The 14388-nt window shown below is 38.7% G+C and overlaps 1 protein-coding gene across 7 annotated transcripts in view; it reads left to right on the top strand.

Moving 5' to 3' along the window:
- Positions 1–3: 3 nt before the first annotated feature.
- Positions 4–14388, top strand: part of ACOX3 (acyl-CoA oxidase 3, pristanoyl) — a 36833-nt gene continuing 22448 nt past the window's right edge. For 4 of the 7 annotated variants that reach the window (XM_054295744.1, XM_054295743.1, XM_054295739.1 and 1 more), the window contains exons 1-7: positions 4–72; positions 2270–2436; positions 3875–4108; positions 5102–5173; positions 5927–6016; positions 6474–6617; positions 7483–7571. In XM_054295744.1, the coding sequence (XP_054151719.1) occupies positions 2281–2436; positions 3875–4108; positions 5102–5173; positions 5927–6016; positions 6474–6617; positions 7483–7571 (785 nt within the window). In that variant the 5' untranslated portion in view covers positions 4–72; positions 2270–2280. Of the gene's footprint in view, positions 73–281; positions 347–2269; positions 2437–3874; positions 4109–5101; positions 5174–5926; positions 6017–6473; positions 6618–7482; positions 7572–14388 lie in introns of those variants that run through there. The other 3 variants (XM_054295741.1, XM_054295740.1, XM_054295745.1) reach the window with 3 other exon arrangements.

The raw sequence follows: 14388 nt of genomic DNA, 5'->3' as shown, positions 1-14388 counted from the left end.
CCGCGCCAGGAGGCGGAGCGCGTCGCAGGCTGCTCCCGTCAGTTCCCGAGGCGGAGACGGCGCCGGCCGCAGGTACGTACCGCGTCCCCTGGCCCCCGCCTGTGGCTCTGAGGCTCCGAGTGCCGCAAGAGACCGCTGCGGTGCCGTCCTGCGGCTGAAAACGCGAGGAGCCGCCAGCTGCCAGCAGGGCGTGCGGCTGGAGGGTCGTCACGGCATGTGCTGCTCTGTTTAGGGAAGGTCTGTGCCGCTGTGACAGCTGCGTGAAAACGCTCCGGAGGGCAAACTCCACACGGGGACGGCTGACTGACACCGGACAGTCAGCCCGGCCCATCAGGGAGACAGCTCGGTACACCTTTTTTAGCAAATAACAGCACATTGTGTGGCCTGGGTTTGCCCTGTCTGAGCCGAAGCCGTGCCCCGCCGTGAATTCGGGCCGCTCCAACAGCGGCCGTGCCGTGAGCCCGCACGGAAGCGGTGCGTGCCCTGCCCGGGGGTGTCCTGCTCTGGGCCCCTGCCAGCAGCAGATTGCTCGGAAATGCAGAGCCGCTAGAAAAGAAAATAAAGTAAAACACCGGTTATATAATCTCTTAGCCGTGAGGGTACAGTATCATTATTCTTGACAGCTACCAAGTGTCTGAGCTGTGTCATTATTACGTGAGATAGTTGAGGATAGTACCCTGCAAACTGTCCTTTGCCCTCTGATTTGTGACCCGTTTTTGGTGCCCGGGTGTGAATTTGAATTACTAGCAGGAGCGCTTTCCGTGGAAAAAGGTTTCCAACCCAACATTTTGCAGTGAAACTGCAGCAGTTCTTTTCAAATTGAAAATAATGTGGTTTTTACTTCCACCTTCACACACGTTTCAAAATTTCAGAGCAAGGCTGAAATTAACGCTGAAGTTATTCTTTAGGACAGCCTGTTGTTACTTTCCTATTGCAACTACCTGTTTTGATTTCTTAATTAGGTTTTGAAACTGTTGACTTGGAGCCAAATTATATTAAACCATTGCATGAAGTCAGAAAATTTATAGTATATTTTATGTACAGAACGCTTTTTTAAATTAACTCTTAGGTTTTCTCATTTGGGTAATATTGCTGATTTGCAATGTAGATAATGTTAGATGCAATAGCTGCAATATTGCAATGTAATTTTTTCTCTTTTATGAGTGAAAAGCCTATTTTCCAATTAGAAGTGTAAAGCCTATTACAAGTGTAGTATCTATTTATTTGGCTGGAGGTTGAAACACTTTCTCAATGTCCTTTTTGTTATTTTTTATTTTCTTTCTTTCCAAACCTGTTGTGCAGTACTGGCGCTGCCTGCATCTTCCTGGAACTGATTTGGAAGTCACATGCAGAAATACTATCCTGCTGTTCCCTTCTACTGTGTTTGTACTGTTCAGAGCTAGAGCATGACCCATAAAAGAATAAGGTTGAAAGAAAAGAGAGGTATCAAGGAGATATATCAAGAAGATGGAGTGAGGAAAGGGGTTGAAAAGGCCGACTGCTGAAGTAGTTTCTCTACTTCATTATATTCAAAGTTTGTAGTAAGCCCTGGGCCAGGATATCCTGCCTATACCTCTGAGCTGCTTCTTTCAGCCAGTCCTTCTGCTGCTCTGTCCAGTGGTTTCTGCTCCCTCCAGGCACAGCAGAGATCTTTGCCGTGTGTGGTGGCAGAGATCTCTGGGAGTGCCCTGAGCAGCAGAGGGCTCTCCAGCACCAGCTTCTGGAAGCAGCAGAGGATCAGCCTCTATTTCTTTGGGCCAGGTTCTAATGAAAGGCACAATTCTCCTCTCTCTCCCGAGCCAGTGCAGTTGTACCTCCTGACAGGGAAATCTTGCAGGGTCTGTGCAGTTCTGTAGTGCTCTTGCCTGACCCATAGATGCACACAAAGTTGCCAACGGACTTCATGGGGCCTTACTGCATTTGCTGTTTGAGACATGCTATTTTCTCACTTTTATCACCCCCTTTCTTAATACACAGTATGGTGATAACCAGTGTTGTCCCTGTTTCATTTTTAGCTCATATTTTAATAACAAAGATGATGTAATTCGTTCACATTGGGTCAAAGGCATTTTTTCTTTTTCTTTGTATCAAGCCAGTTGAATTAGAAAAGGGGAAGGACAAGATTTGAGTTGCCTCTGCAGTGCTGTACTCATACATTTAAACAAATCCATGGATTTAATTAAACAACTCTTTTAATTTCTTTTTATAACTAAAAAGGCGATATCTGTGGTGCTTCAGTTTGTGTTTTATCTTCTCTCATTTGCTGCAGTTTAGCTAACAATGAATCAGAAAGAAATGGCTGGCAATCAAAACTCACGGGATAATTTGCTGGCAGATTTCCCTCAAGGCCCCCTTTCCAGATACCGTAAGAAAGCTTCCTTCAACTGGAAGGAGATGGCACTTTTCATAGATGGTGAAGATGTCATCCAGCTGAAGGTAAACTTGGCAAGAATTGTAAGAATGTTTTAATTGTGCAGATATCAGTAGAACTAAGTATGGTTTTTTTTTAAAGGGAGTATAGTTAATAATGCTCTGTAAATATGGAGCATGAAGGAATTTGATTTGTACAGCTAATTTTCAGAACAAAGCTGAATTTTTAAGCAATCTATTCTGCTGTGTCATAAGACTCATTTAATTACAGAACATCAGTACAGGGGAGAACAGCAGGTGCTACATTTCAGAATTTGAGTGTTCATTTCAAATTGAGAAATAACTGTATTCTACCATATTTCTTTACTGTTTGCTTTAAATCATAGATCATGTGATTTTGCCAGGTACTTATGCAGACCTAAGTTCAAGCCACCATCAAACAGTATTTCTGTCTTACTTTGACCTAATTTCCAATGTTCTGTGCTTGCTTTAATGTTTATGTGGCATTGCAATTGGAGATTAGCATGTGAACCTTGCTGAAAGCTAATCCTACCAAGAAAAGAGATTAACTGCAGCACAAGAGATGGTGTGGAAATGCATGACTTGGAGATATAGGAGGAGAAAGAACTAGCTTTCTGAAGGTGGTGTAGATTTACATAGATTTAAGTAATCTTGAATCTTCACCATAATTATAAAAATCCTAGCAGGTAGATCAGAGAAATCAGAAAGGCCTGGTTTTGTCTGGCTGGTGTGTGTTACAGCAGAGATAAAACCTGAAGTGTTCTGTGTCTGGAGTTTCAAAGCTGTGTGGGCATGTAGAGATGTTTACACAGAGAAAGGGAATGACTGCCTTTCAAAGGAAAGCACAGAAAGTCTGGGTTTCTTCCTTCTTATGTGAAAGACAGTTAAGAAGGTGTGGATATGTTGAAGACACAGGTCTGGGATAAAAAAATGCCGTAATATATTACCTACTACAAAAAGGATCCAAATTACAATATTAAAAGATGCACAACCCCACACTGAAGGGCTGCATATGGTGGTTCCATTAAATGGAGCCTTTTTTTACTTTCATCTGGGAGCAGAGCAGTTGTGGTGGCCTAATGGTTTTAACATCATGGCATATTTCTAACTGACTGTAAGCCCTGGAGTTTTATCTTTATCCTCAGACTGAGGGACTTTTGCCCCTTGGATTCTGCCAGCAGCTTCATGTATTGGGATAGTGAAGCTGCTACACAAAGCAAGTAAGTTTTACCATACTGTTTTTGTAGATTTAGAATGAATCACTTCATGGTGAAGGAGATGTCATAAAATTTAGCTGCATGAGCTGTATATATGACAGATAATTTAAATATATTTCCTAATTCTCTGGAAATTTTTGCTTTTTAAGTTTGTACCTTGCAGCAAACAATTATAGTTTGAGACCCAGTGTTACTTTGAAGGAAGTTAATAAGTTTTGTTAATGGTTTTGGGTCAATATTCTCATGTCAGTTTTTTCCTCTCCAAGAACAGAATCTTCTCTGCTCTGGAAAATGATCCTCTCTTTGCACATCATCCTGGAGAGGATTTGTGCCGTGAGAAGTACCAGGAGCTGACCTTCCTGCGCTGTAAAAGGCTCTTTGAGTACGAGTTCCTCACTCAGCAAGAAGCCATGGCGGACCCATTAAGGCTCTTTCATATGGTGATCTTTATAGGAATGTATGATTGGTCTCTGTGTCTCAAGTTTTTCTTACATTCTGGTGTAAGTACAGTTCAATGGCTATAGTAGTGTATGTTTGAATTTAAGTAACTTCTAATGCCATAATTCTGTTGTGCCTATTTTATTAAAACTTGATCTTTTCCTCATCCTTTCTTTTCAAGAATGGTATTAAGTTTTAACTGTTTAGAACCGTTAGAGAGCTCTGGGTGATCTTTGTTGTTAAATCCCTGTCTCCACTGGAATCCCATCTGGAAAGTAAAGGTGAAACAGTACAGACAGAGATACAGAAAAAAATTTTATGCCTTCTTTTGTTTACTCCTCTGCTTCCTCTTTAGGGTAGCCAAAGAACTTGGTTGTTGGTGGCTGTGTGCTTGCTAAAGATTTGCAGGTATCAGAAACTTACCTGCTTGAGCCCCAGTGTCTTACTGAAGGGCAGAATCTAGAAGGAATGGAAAGCAGTTTAAAATTTCTCACTGGCATCAGTGGCTGAATTCTGTTAATCAGTTGTTTCCCAGATGGGCCTCTCACAAAGAATGCTCAACATAGCTGGTCAAATATTATCAGTTTAATAAATTAATTAATTATTACTCTTCACACAGCTGGGAACGATCTAGGAATTAGATTTTTATTATGTGAATATCTATGTAGGAAAACTGAAGGCAGCTTTCAAATCAGCATTCTTGTTTGATCCTGAAGCAGCTACTTTCAGCTCCCGATCTGTTTGCAGTAAAGTGAACTAAAATAGTCTAAGTTTTCCTTTTCTCAAGGGAATATCACTAAGGACAAATGGAAAGTATTTCTAAGCAATTGCAATGAAGGCTTGAACCAGTTAGAGCTGGGATGAGTTCAGTCATCTGTAAAGGGGCCTTGACATGATCAAATCCTGACTTACCTCCCCCAGCTATAGTCTAATTATAGTTTACTATGCAGCCCACTTTCCCTGGTCTCTTTACTGGACATCACTATTAAAAGTCATGTGCAACTTGTGCTTTTCATCACAGGGCACTGATTTAATTCATTATTCTGTTTTTACAGTCATTTTCAGGTTCAATTATGAGTGCTTCTAAGAGACTTGCATACGTTTTGGAACAAGCTTATAGCATGGAGGTAATTTTTTTCTAATAATTTGTGAGAAATGGACACTATTAGAGCTGTGTTTGCACTATTTGCAGTTTTAGTGTTATTTCTCATCTCTTTACATACCTAGGTACCTCTAAATAGCAAAAGAAAAGGCCATGGAGCAGATTCAAGCATTGAACTCTGACTGTCCTTACTACTAGCTCATAAACCACTTCCTGATATGTTTTGGACTGTCTAAGTTAACATGCAGAGAAAATTTGGGAACTTTTCCCTAAAGGCGGTATAGATAACATTAGTTATCCAGTTAACCAGTTCAGGCTCTGTCCAGAGTCATTTAAGACTATCCTACTAGGATACTCTTAACCTTGATGTGTTGCCATAAAAATTCCCTTCTAATGCTATAAAATGGAAAATGTCTTAATGCCAAAGAAACACCACATGGAGTTCCATGGGGACTTGGGACCAAGCACTCTGCAGAATAAACGCAGCCTGTCTGATACAGAAGGTGCCAATCCGAAACATTTTCTCCAGTCTAGGCCATGTGGGCAGCATTTACTGTCTGGCCAGACCCTCTGATTTTGCAAGATAAATATTTTGATTGCACTTTAACTGAGCCTTGTGCTTCTGTTGTTGCTCTTTATCACTTCCTGTTTTGTTTTAGTTTGGGTTTTTTTGCCAAGTTAGTCTCTAATAGCTGAATTTGAACTCATTTGAAAGTCTTGCTGTTTCAATTAATGTAATAAAGTGGTCTTGAACTGTGCCCTCTGTCTCCTAATTTAGATTTTTGGTTGTTTTGCTCTGACTGAACTCAGCCACGGATCTAACACCAAAGGCTTACGGACTACAGCCACGTTTGATCCCAGCACTCAGGTTAGTCCTTGCTGCCCACTGTCAGCCAGGCTGCCTTTCCATACTAAACTGTGTGAGAAGGAGTTGGTCCCTGCACAGGCTTCAGCTCTCACAGCTGAAACAGCTCTCTCAGTTCTTTACTTGAACTCACAGCTCAGTTTAACCTAAGATCTAGGAAATGCTTCCCAGTTCATTAATCTGCCTTTTTTTTTAACTCCTTAAAAAAGCAATTACAAAAGTTGAGTTTCAGTCTTTACAATGAGATAATGAGCTTTTTGAGCTCTAATTTTTTTCCCTTACTACATGTGTTCTCTCTAAAGTTGAACATGATAAGAGAGATTTCAGGTGCTAGAGTGCAGTATAGAATAAATCCTGGCAGTTAATGGATGTTTTCAGAGCATTGCCAGGGTGGTGAAAAAGAAATCTGTGACCTGATTTTTATTATTTATATAATTTTCTTTTTATTTGCTCATTACAGGAATTTGTCATCAATACACCCGATTTTGAAGCTGCAAAGTTCTGGGTTGGTAATTTGGGGAAACATGCCACTCATGCAGTTTTGTATGCCCAGCTCTATACTCCTGATGGACAGTGCCAAGGATTGCATCCCTTTATTGTACAGGTAGGGTAGAAATATTGTTAATAATTTTATTCTTTTGAGGAAGAGTGGGTTCAAATTAAAGACTTGTTATGCTGTTATTTATACCTGACCAGCAGATTCTTTATTTAATACCTTTGCATTTTATTGGAATTGTAACCAGGGTACTTTTTTTAAATGTTCACTGATTTTATGAAGGATGTAGAGCTGGTTTTATACTCTCAGTTTTCTGCAAAACCTTCAGAAAATATAGAAGAGCTGAAAAGTCTCCAGATGATATTGGTACTTGTATAGATAGAACTCATCTGTGTCATATGAAGTCCTGAAAGTCTTGCACAGGACTTAAGATGATTTATGTGTGCCAGTGCTTCATGCTGATCTACATGAAATCTGCAAACTTCTACCACAGAAATAATTTTATAGAATTAAAGGCATCACAAAATATGTAGAAAATATGTTGGTGTAGTACAAAACTTGTACATAGTAAAATGTACTAGACTAGCTGCAGACTGAACAAAGTTTATTACAGAATTGTAATATTTCAGAGCTGATTGTTACATAAAAATTCCAATGGTTTCTGCTTTGTCTGTTTCTGAAGGAGGTTTCAGTGGTAATCTGATGAGAGCAGTCATCATTGTTAAGTGATATTTAAAACAGTGATGTAATTAATGTCATATTCCAAATTAATTTTCATTAAAGTATCTGTGTCCTGAATGAGAGGATGCATAAGTACAAGTTATATGCAGGATTATGTGCTTGAAAGAAACATAGAAGTCTCTTTATCATTAATATCAGGATACAAGTTGAGAATATTTTCAACCTTGGAAAAATTCAGTCAATAGCTTTCATTACTCTGTTACTGAAATGTTTTTGTTTCACTTCTGTACAGATTCGAGACACAAAAACTCTCCTACCAATGCCAGGTGTGATGGTAGGAGATGTAGGAAAGAAAATTGGGCTGAATGGGTTGGATAACGGGTAAGTCAACACATTTGAAAGAGAAAACATTCTAGGTTATGTCACACTGCAGTGGTGCGTGCAAAGATCCCCCTGTATCTGTTCTGTCCTTACTCCTGAAATGTTCACTAGTGGTTTAAAATTGTTGATATTTCTGAAAAAAACTCCAGATTGAATGATCTTGATTTTCAGTATTTTCTGTCTGAATATTAGCAGCCTTTCAGCCTTTCTCACTCTTTAAAATGTGAAGTGCTCCTGGTATTCTGTGAATATCCCCAGGTAGTCTTGCAGTTACAGACTCTTCAACAATAATAATGGAAAAAAATCTAGTAAGTTCTGGGTAAAGAACTTTATCAGCTTCTGCACAGATCTGGATGTAAGACTTTAATTATTTTTTCTGTTGATTTCCAGCCCACAGGAAGGCTAATGGTGGTCCCCAGATAAGGTTTATTTTCAGTAAAGATTAAGATAAATGAGACCAAAGAGAGAAACTATGTCTCTTGTTTAAACCGTGGGATTTCTAGATTGCAGCCAAGAAATAGATTGCTAGTTATTTTCTTCTGTATTGTGTGTGTACAGTTGAAATAAAATCGTACCTGGCTCCATTTTTTAGTCATGGACTCCAAGGGCCTTTCTGTGTCTGCTTTAATAACCAAAGGTGTTTGATGGGGAGGAGATACAGTGAGAAAACAAAGGCATATTTCTGCATTAGAACAGTCATTACGTAAAATTTATTTAAACTGTTAGATTAGTTACATAGCTCTGTATAAAGACATAAACTTTAAATGGCAAAGAAAGGTTTCACTTCCTTATGCCTCAAATTTAATTCTTTCTGTTGATTCAGTTTGTTACAGATTTTTCTATTGTCCTTCAAAACAGATCATTGCAGTAAACACAGTATAGACATCTGAAAGTATCCTGGTTTCAAATATTATGGCATTGACTTTATTTCCAGAATGTTGTAGGAATTTTATGGTTATTTAGCTCCTTATCATTTATTCTCTGTTTCCTGAAGACATGGAAGAAATAAATTTTAAAAACCTGAAACAACCCAAAATTAATTTGTAGAGGAAAACTGTAAGAAAGACTTGGAAAAGAGGGATATTTAAGGTTTGGTGGGTATTTTTTTTCTGCTTCTGCATTACAGACTAGTAGCCACCAGATGGCACAGCAGCATGGGCCTGAGTAATCTAAATGTTAATCAACTTCATATTTCTATAGAAGTATTTAAATTCTGCTGTTCATTCTTATATTGCAATATGGATTTATGTGCAGCACGGGAATGAAGAGTATGCTTGTTATGTGACTTTAAATGTACATAATTTTAAATCCTTTTCTCCATTATCTACTGGAAAAAATAGAGTATTTATTCAAATACAGATAACAACTGATAAAATTTGAAATTATAATCCATAAAATGCTCTTTAAGTGAGATACCAGTGACTCCCTATCTTAATGTCAGATAAAGTCCCTTATCTATCATATGTCATTTAAAGCAGTCATAGAGCATTCCTGTTTACTTAGTATATGTTGTTTCAAGAAAATTATTAGTTCAAACAATAGTGCCCAAAGAACCCCTGTCATGGGTATAGATCTCTTAAATATGCATTAAGATAGTCCCTGCATTAGAAACCTTAAGACAGCACTTGAAGATTAAGAAAGAAGTATGAGGTAGCCCAAGCTTATCCATAGATACCCCTCATTTAGCTAAAATCTCCAGTGTCCTGTGTTCCTAAACTACTTTAGCTGCTTTGTTTTTTGGAGAGGTCTAAGACTGCAGGCAGGCCAACATTGTTGTCAAGAACCAGGGAACCAAGTTCTGTTCTGCAATGTTCCTGCACACACTGAGATGTCAGAGCCATCAGGGCTTGGAGATACCAGCTCTCAGAGGCACATGAAGGTCTGGATGGAGACTGGAGTGGAAGTTCTGCATTTGTGTGCAGAGACAGCAAGCCATGCCACCCTAGAAAATGGACTCTTGGTTGCACGATCTGCAAAATGCCAGGATCCACAGCGAGATATTTCACCACATACACCTTGTCAAGGTATTCTCCTTGTCCATTTAGCAATCTTACATCCTCATTTGTCTCAGAGAAAGCACAGGCTGGTGTTAGTCTCCACTACATGCACTGACAGGTTATTTTGAATGTGTCTATGAAGTCTGGTTCAGCTACCATGAGCACTTAGTAAATCAGGTCTGTTTCCACGTAGTTACACTCAGGATGTGTGGTCACAGTGGGGATCAGAGTCTGACATCTCTGACAGATGTTTGCTTTTGTTCCTGTGCTTCAAGAAATTTATGCTAATAATTTTCAGTATGGATACAGAGAGTTTAGTTCTTGAACGTTAATGAAGGTCACGGGGAAGAAATTCCAGAGCCTCCTTAGAAAATGCAAGTGATTTATGCTATGTAAGAAAACAGAGTAGTTGATTGTAGTTGTCCATTCTGGCTTTGAAAAGCAGTTATTCTCTTGGGTTGTTTGGCTGAAAGCTGGTTTCCTGCTGATGCAGAGTATAATTTTTTTTAGTAAGAGAAAGAATGTCAGAAATAATGTGGAAATTTTTGCAGTGTGAATCCATTTCTAAAATTATCTTTCCAAGTAATTCTCATAGTTTCATAATGTGGATGTCCAAAAATCACATGGTGTTTGCAGGTCTTTGTAACTGTAGCTGCCCTGACAAAAAAAGACAAAAACACTGTAAAATATTTTGAAATATTTTTTTTTCTAGGAAATTTACAATAATTTGTGTAATCAATGCATAAAGGGATAAAAATAGAACTCTATTTTTTCTTATGGAAAGGATAAATTTGGTTTGTGTTTTGTTACTGAAGTTAAATCAGACTGCCACCAGGGGATGCAAATGCTTCAGTCTTTATTTTATAATATTAAAATGTCCACCTGTTGCTAGTGCTCTGCTCACTGAGGACCCAAAATGGTAGTAGCTGAGGGAAAAAAAACCTACTGAGAAGATCCCTGAGTATTTGGGATTTCAGGGGCCTTTCAGTAAAATGCGTAGCAGGCATAAGGAGTGGAGGGCTGGCACACACATAAAACAAGAGCTGGGCTATGTGTTGATGTGCATTTCTGTTTCCTTCCTTTGATGTGGTTTTTTTTTTTTTTGTTGTTGGTGGATTTTTGTTTGTTTGTTTGTCTGTTTGTGGTTTTTTAGGGGGGCAGGGTGGGGAAGGATGTACGTTGGGTACTGGAACATTGCCCAGATTGCCCATTAACTCAGTGCACATCAGTAAATGACACTGAATTGGTGGTGAAGCATTTTCATGTCCAGTTGTAACAAGCAGCAAATTTCTGCTTTCCCCTCTCCAGAGATGGAAATGATGCCCAACTGTACCTGCATGGGGAAGAGTGAAAATCAGCTATAATTGTATTTCTGAAGTAGTGCTTACCCTGCCTCTCTTTGTAAAACACGTTCTGAGCTCATTCAGCTGTGTCCACTGATAACATGTATGCAGTCTGTTAAGCAGATAAAACCCTTTGTAAGGGAAAAACTAGAAAAATGAAAATGTCATTTTACCTTAAGCCCTTGTAGGGGAGGAAAGGGTCTTTCTAGAGGAAGAATTAACTGGATCTTATGATGATTGGGGGCTTGGGAAAACTGATGTGGTTTATTGGCTGTTTAACAGCCTTTCATGTACAATTAAAATGTAGTCAATCTTTGCACACGTACAACACACTAAGCTGTTCAGCATATTCTCTAACAATCAATGAGGCCAGATTTAGTGTTCTGGATACTGAAAACAAAACAGAATGCCCAAGAAGAAATGAGTAAAGGGGATTTATTTGATAGAAAAGCAATAAATCGCATGAAAGGATCCTTCTGGAAAGAGATGGCTCAGAAAGCCCTCACTATAATTCCTTATATATTGACAAAGATAGGATATATCACATGACTTCCAAGCCTTTACCAATTGCATTTAAATGGTTAATTCATACTTTATTTCTTCATTCCTATTTCAGCATCACTGCCAATAGTATAGTATGATGCTGCTATTACTAGTTTAAGGACAGAACAATCAATCAGTCTAGTCCTTTTTGTCTTCTACTATTTATCCTCTTAATGCTCATTTAGATTTTGCAACTGTTGCAGTTATTTCACCAGGAAGATAGGAGCTATAATAAATGGTTGAAGCCTAAATAGTCTTTGGAACTTCATCTTTCAATCTGAAACAGTAGTTCAGTGAAGATATCTATAATCAGCTTCTTTGGTTATTTGCTTCTACTTCCACACTACCTTTTTCTTTCTGCTTGATGAACATTTATGTAGCTGTAGGGGAACTGGAACTGCATAAAAACTAATGAAGAAACCCTACCAGTTTTTGTAGTCTTCAGTCAGATAATTTGTCAGGTCTGGTTCACTGCATGGCCTTAGGAGTGGCTGTTTTGGTACAGGAAAAAGAACAGAGATGTAAGAAATCAAGTCTAAAAATCAGTCCTTCTTCCCAAATAAACAAGCTTGGGCTTGTTTAATATTTTTATTGACTTACAGCCTCTGACCTAAGTATCAAACCATTGTGATAGCAATAGCAATGAAGTGGCTATAGATGAAAAAAGAATGTTCAAATGCTTGTGCCTGTATTTACGTTATCTGAATACACCATGAACACTTCAGTCCTTGTGAAAAGTGCCACTTTCACAGTTAAAACTAGGTATTTTGCAAACACATCTTGCATGTTTTCAGTTTAAGTTAAAGCTGTGCTTTTTGCAGCAGAATCATTGACATTTCCCTGTTTGGCCCCCCTCCTGTCGTTTCTGCAGTCAGAGTTGGACACTATGTGAGTACATACAGTGTTACTGGGCTGTGGTCACATTGCTGCAGAGTGCTGCCTTATCCCCTCATTTTTGTCATGTTCATGTGCCTCAAAATTCTTCAGCAGTAGCTGCTTCACACTGAAAGGCATTTGATGTGGGTGAAAATAGGGAAAGGTAGACTTAAATCTGGTCACACATTTGTTTTTTGATGCACAGAAATACAGCCTCACATCTGCAGTGAACTTCAACCAGCCATTTTTGTTCCTTAGCAGAGCTCTGTCAGCTCTTGACAGCTGCAGGAGTCTGCTCATCCAGAGTTCCTCACAACATGAGCTGGACTGTAAGAACTTAAGTCTAAGTGAGTCTTTGTGTGCCTGTGAAGTCCATTAGGTTAGGATTAGGAGGCCTATAAACTATGTTGTTTTATCATTGTTATTGAGCATTACTGTACAGGGCTGCATTCTTACATTACAGCCTTGATTGTAGAAAATAAAACTAAAATACTGCCACACAATTTCACTGTAAGAGTAACTCTTCTCAGCTCTAACCTTTCTGTGAGCATCAGTCTAGAATATGTCGCAGTTTTCTTTTCTTCTGCAAGTTTTTCATCAAACCTCTGAAATGTTACTCTTCCCAAGGTTTAATGTACCCCATAAACAGCCCTGATATCAACTGACTCACAGCCTTCCAATACCATTCACCTGGTTTCTGTTTCTGGCTGGAAGTCTGGCTTTAGAGATGATTGCACCATCTCTAAGATAGTCAGTAACAAAAGCTGGCAGAAAAGGATTTTAGTGAGTCTGAAGTTCACCAAAGCATGTTTGAGCTATTTGTACTATAGGTAACAGTTTATTACTTTAGTACTGGCAAAAGGAGCTTGTAGCTTTTCCAGCTGCTCCTCTTTTATCAGCATTGCTGCACACCAGATGAATTATTATTGCTTGATTTAAAGTCAGTGAGATTAACTTAGTTTGAAATGTTCCCTAAACTACTGGCCAAGGAACCCAAACAAGAATGCTACTATTGGAATGGCACTTTCCTCTGCTCAGCGGCTCTTGGTAGAAATCTATGTGACACAGTTTTTTTTTATCTGTGGTAAAAAATGTGTCTACAGGATGCAAAATTGCACATTGCTGTAGAGGCCTGTGATACCTATTGAAAGTGACAGCTGTCTGTCTGTCTTGCTGAGAGGCCTTAATCCCAGTCACGCTATCTGCTGTGCTGAAGAGGCCCTAAGTAGGGCAGCTTTTAAACCTCTGGTCTTGTCATCACTGTGTGAAATTTAGCCATTTTCCAAACTTGCTGGTACATGATATCCCCATGACTGTGTATACAGTTCCATTATTGTAAGATATTTCTTCAATTCTTTAAGATTTTTTTCCCCTAAATGCATTGACAGATGTGGGCCAAGTCCATGCTTTCTAGGCTAATAACCATTAAAAATGTGATCATTGACTTCATTAAATCTTACTATTTATTTTTAATATGTTCCAATATCAAGTTCCAATTGGCCAGTATGTCTAACAATTCCCAATAGCGAAGTTCTTGGAGAAGGAGCATAACAGCAGTTGGCAGCAATCTCACAAGGTCACTTAACCCACCAGTCCTGTGAGGTTCTGCTTTTATTTTCAACACTTGTGCTTATAGGCAAAATATCTTATTCCTTTACACATGGAAATTTTCTGTTGAATTTTTAATTGCTAATTCTGCTGCTCTGCTTTGCTTCTTAAAGTCTTTGCCATCTGATATGTATATCCACATATTTTTATATAATATTATCTGTAATGGATAATATCAAGGGAAAAAATCTAAACTTTAAAAACCTGTTACTTGAATTCATTTTGATTTTAAGAAAATAGGCTACCATATAATGAGAGGAAATTCAATATTCTGGTTCACTAGCTGTGGGTGAAGTTATTAAAGAAGGGTGTGCTTGTACTTTTTAATCATAATAATTTTAGGTCATCTTTTATGTGGTACAGAATTAGCTTCCTTATATTTGTGTCAGACAGATTATAATAAAACTTTCTTGAACGTTTTTCACTCTTTCCAACAGAAGACTTCCCTTA

The sequence above is a fragment of the Melozone crissalis genome, unplaced genomic scaffold, assembly GCF_028551555.1.
Source record: "Melozone crissalis strain CALT ecotype California unplaced genomic scaffold, PUWL_Pcris_2 ptg000006l_1, whole genome shotgun sequence".
In the NCBI taxonomy this organism is placed as follows: domain Eukaryota; kingdom Metazoa; phylum Chordata; class Aves; order Passeriformes; family Passerellidae; genus Melozone; species Melozone crissalis.
This window is presented reverse-complemented; position numbering and strand designations above follow the sequence as displayed.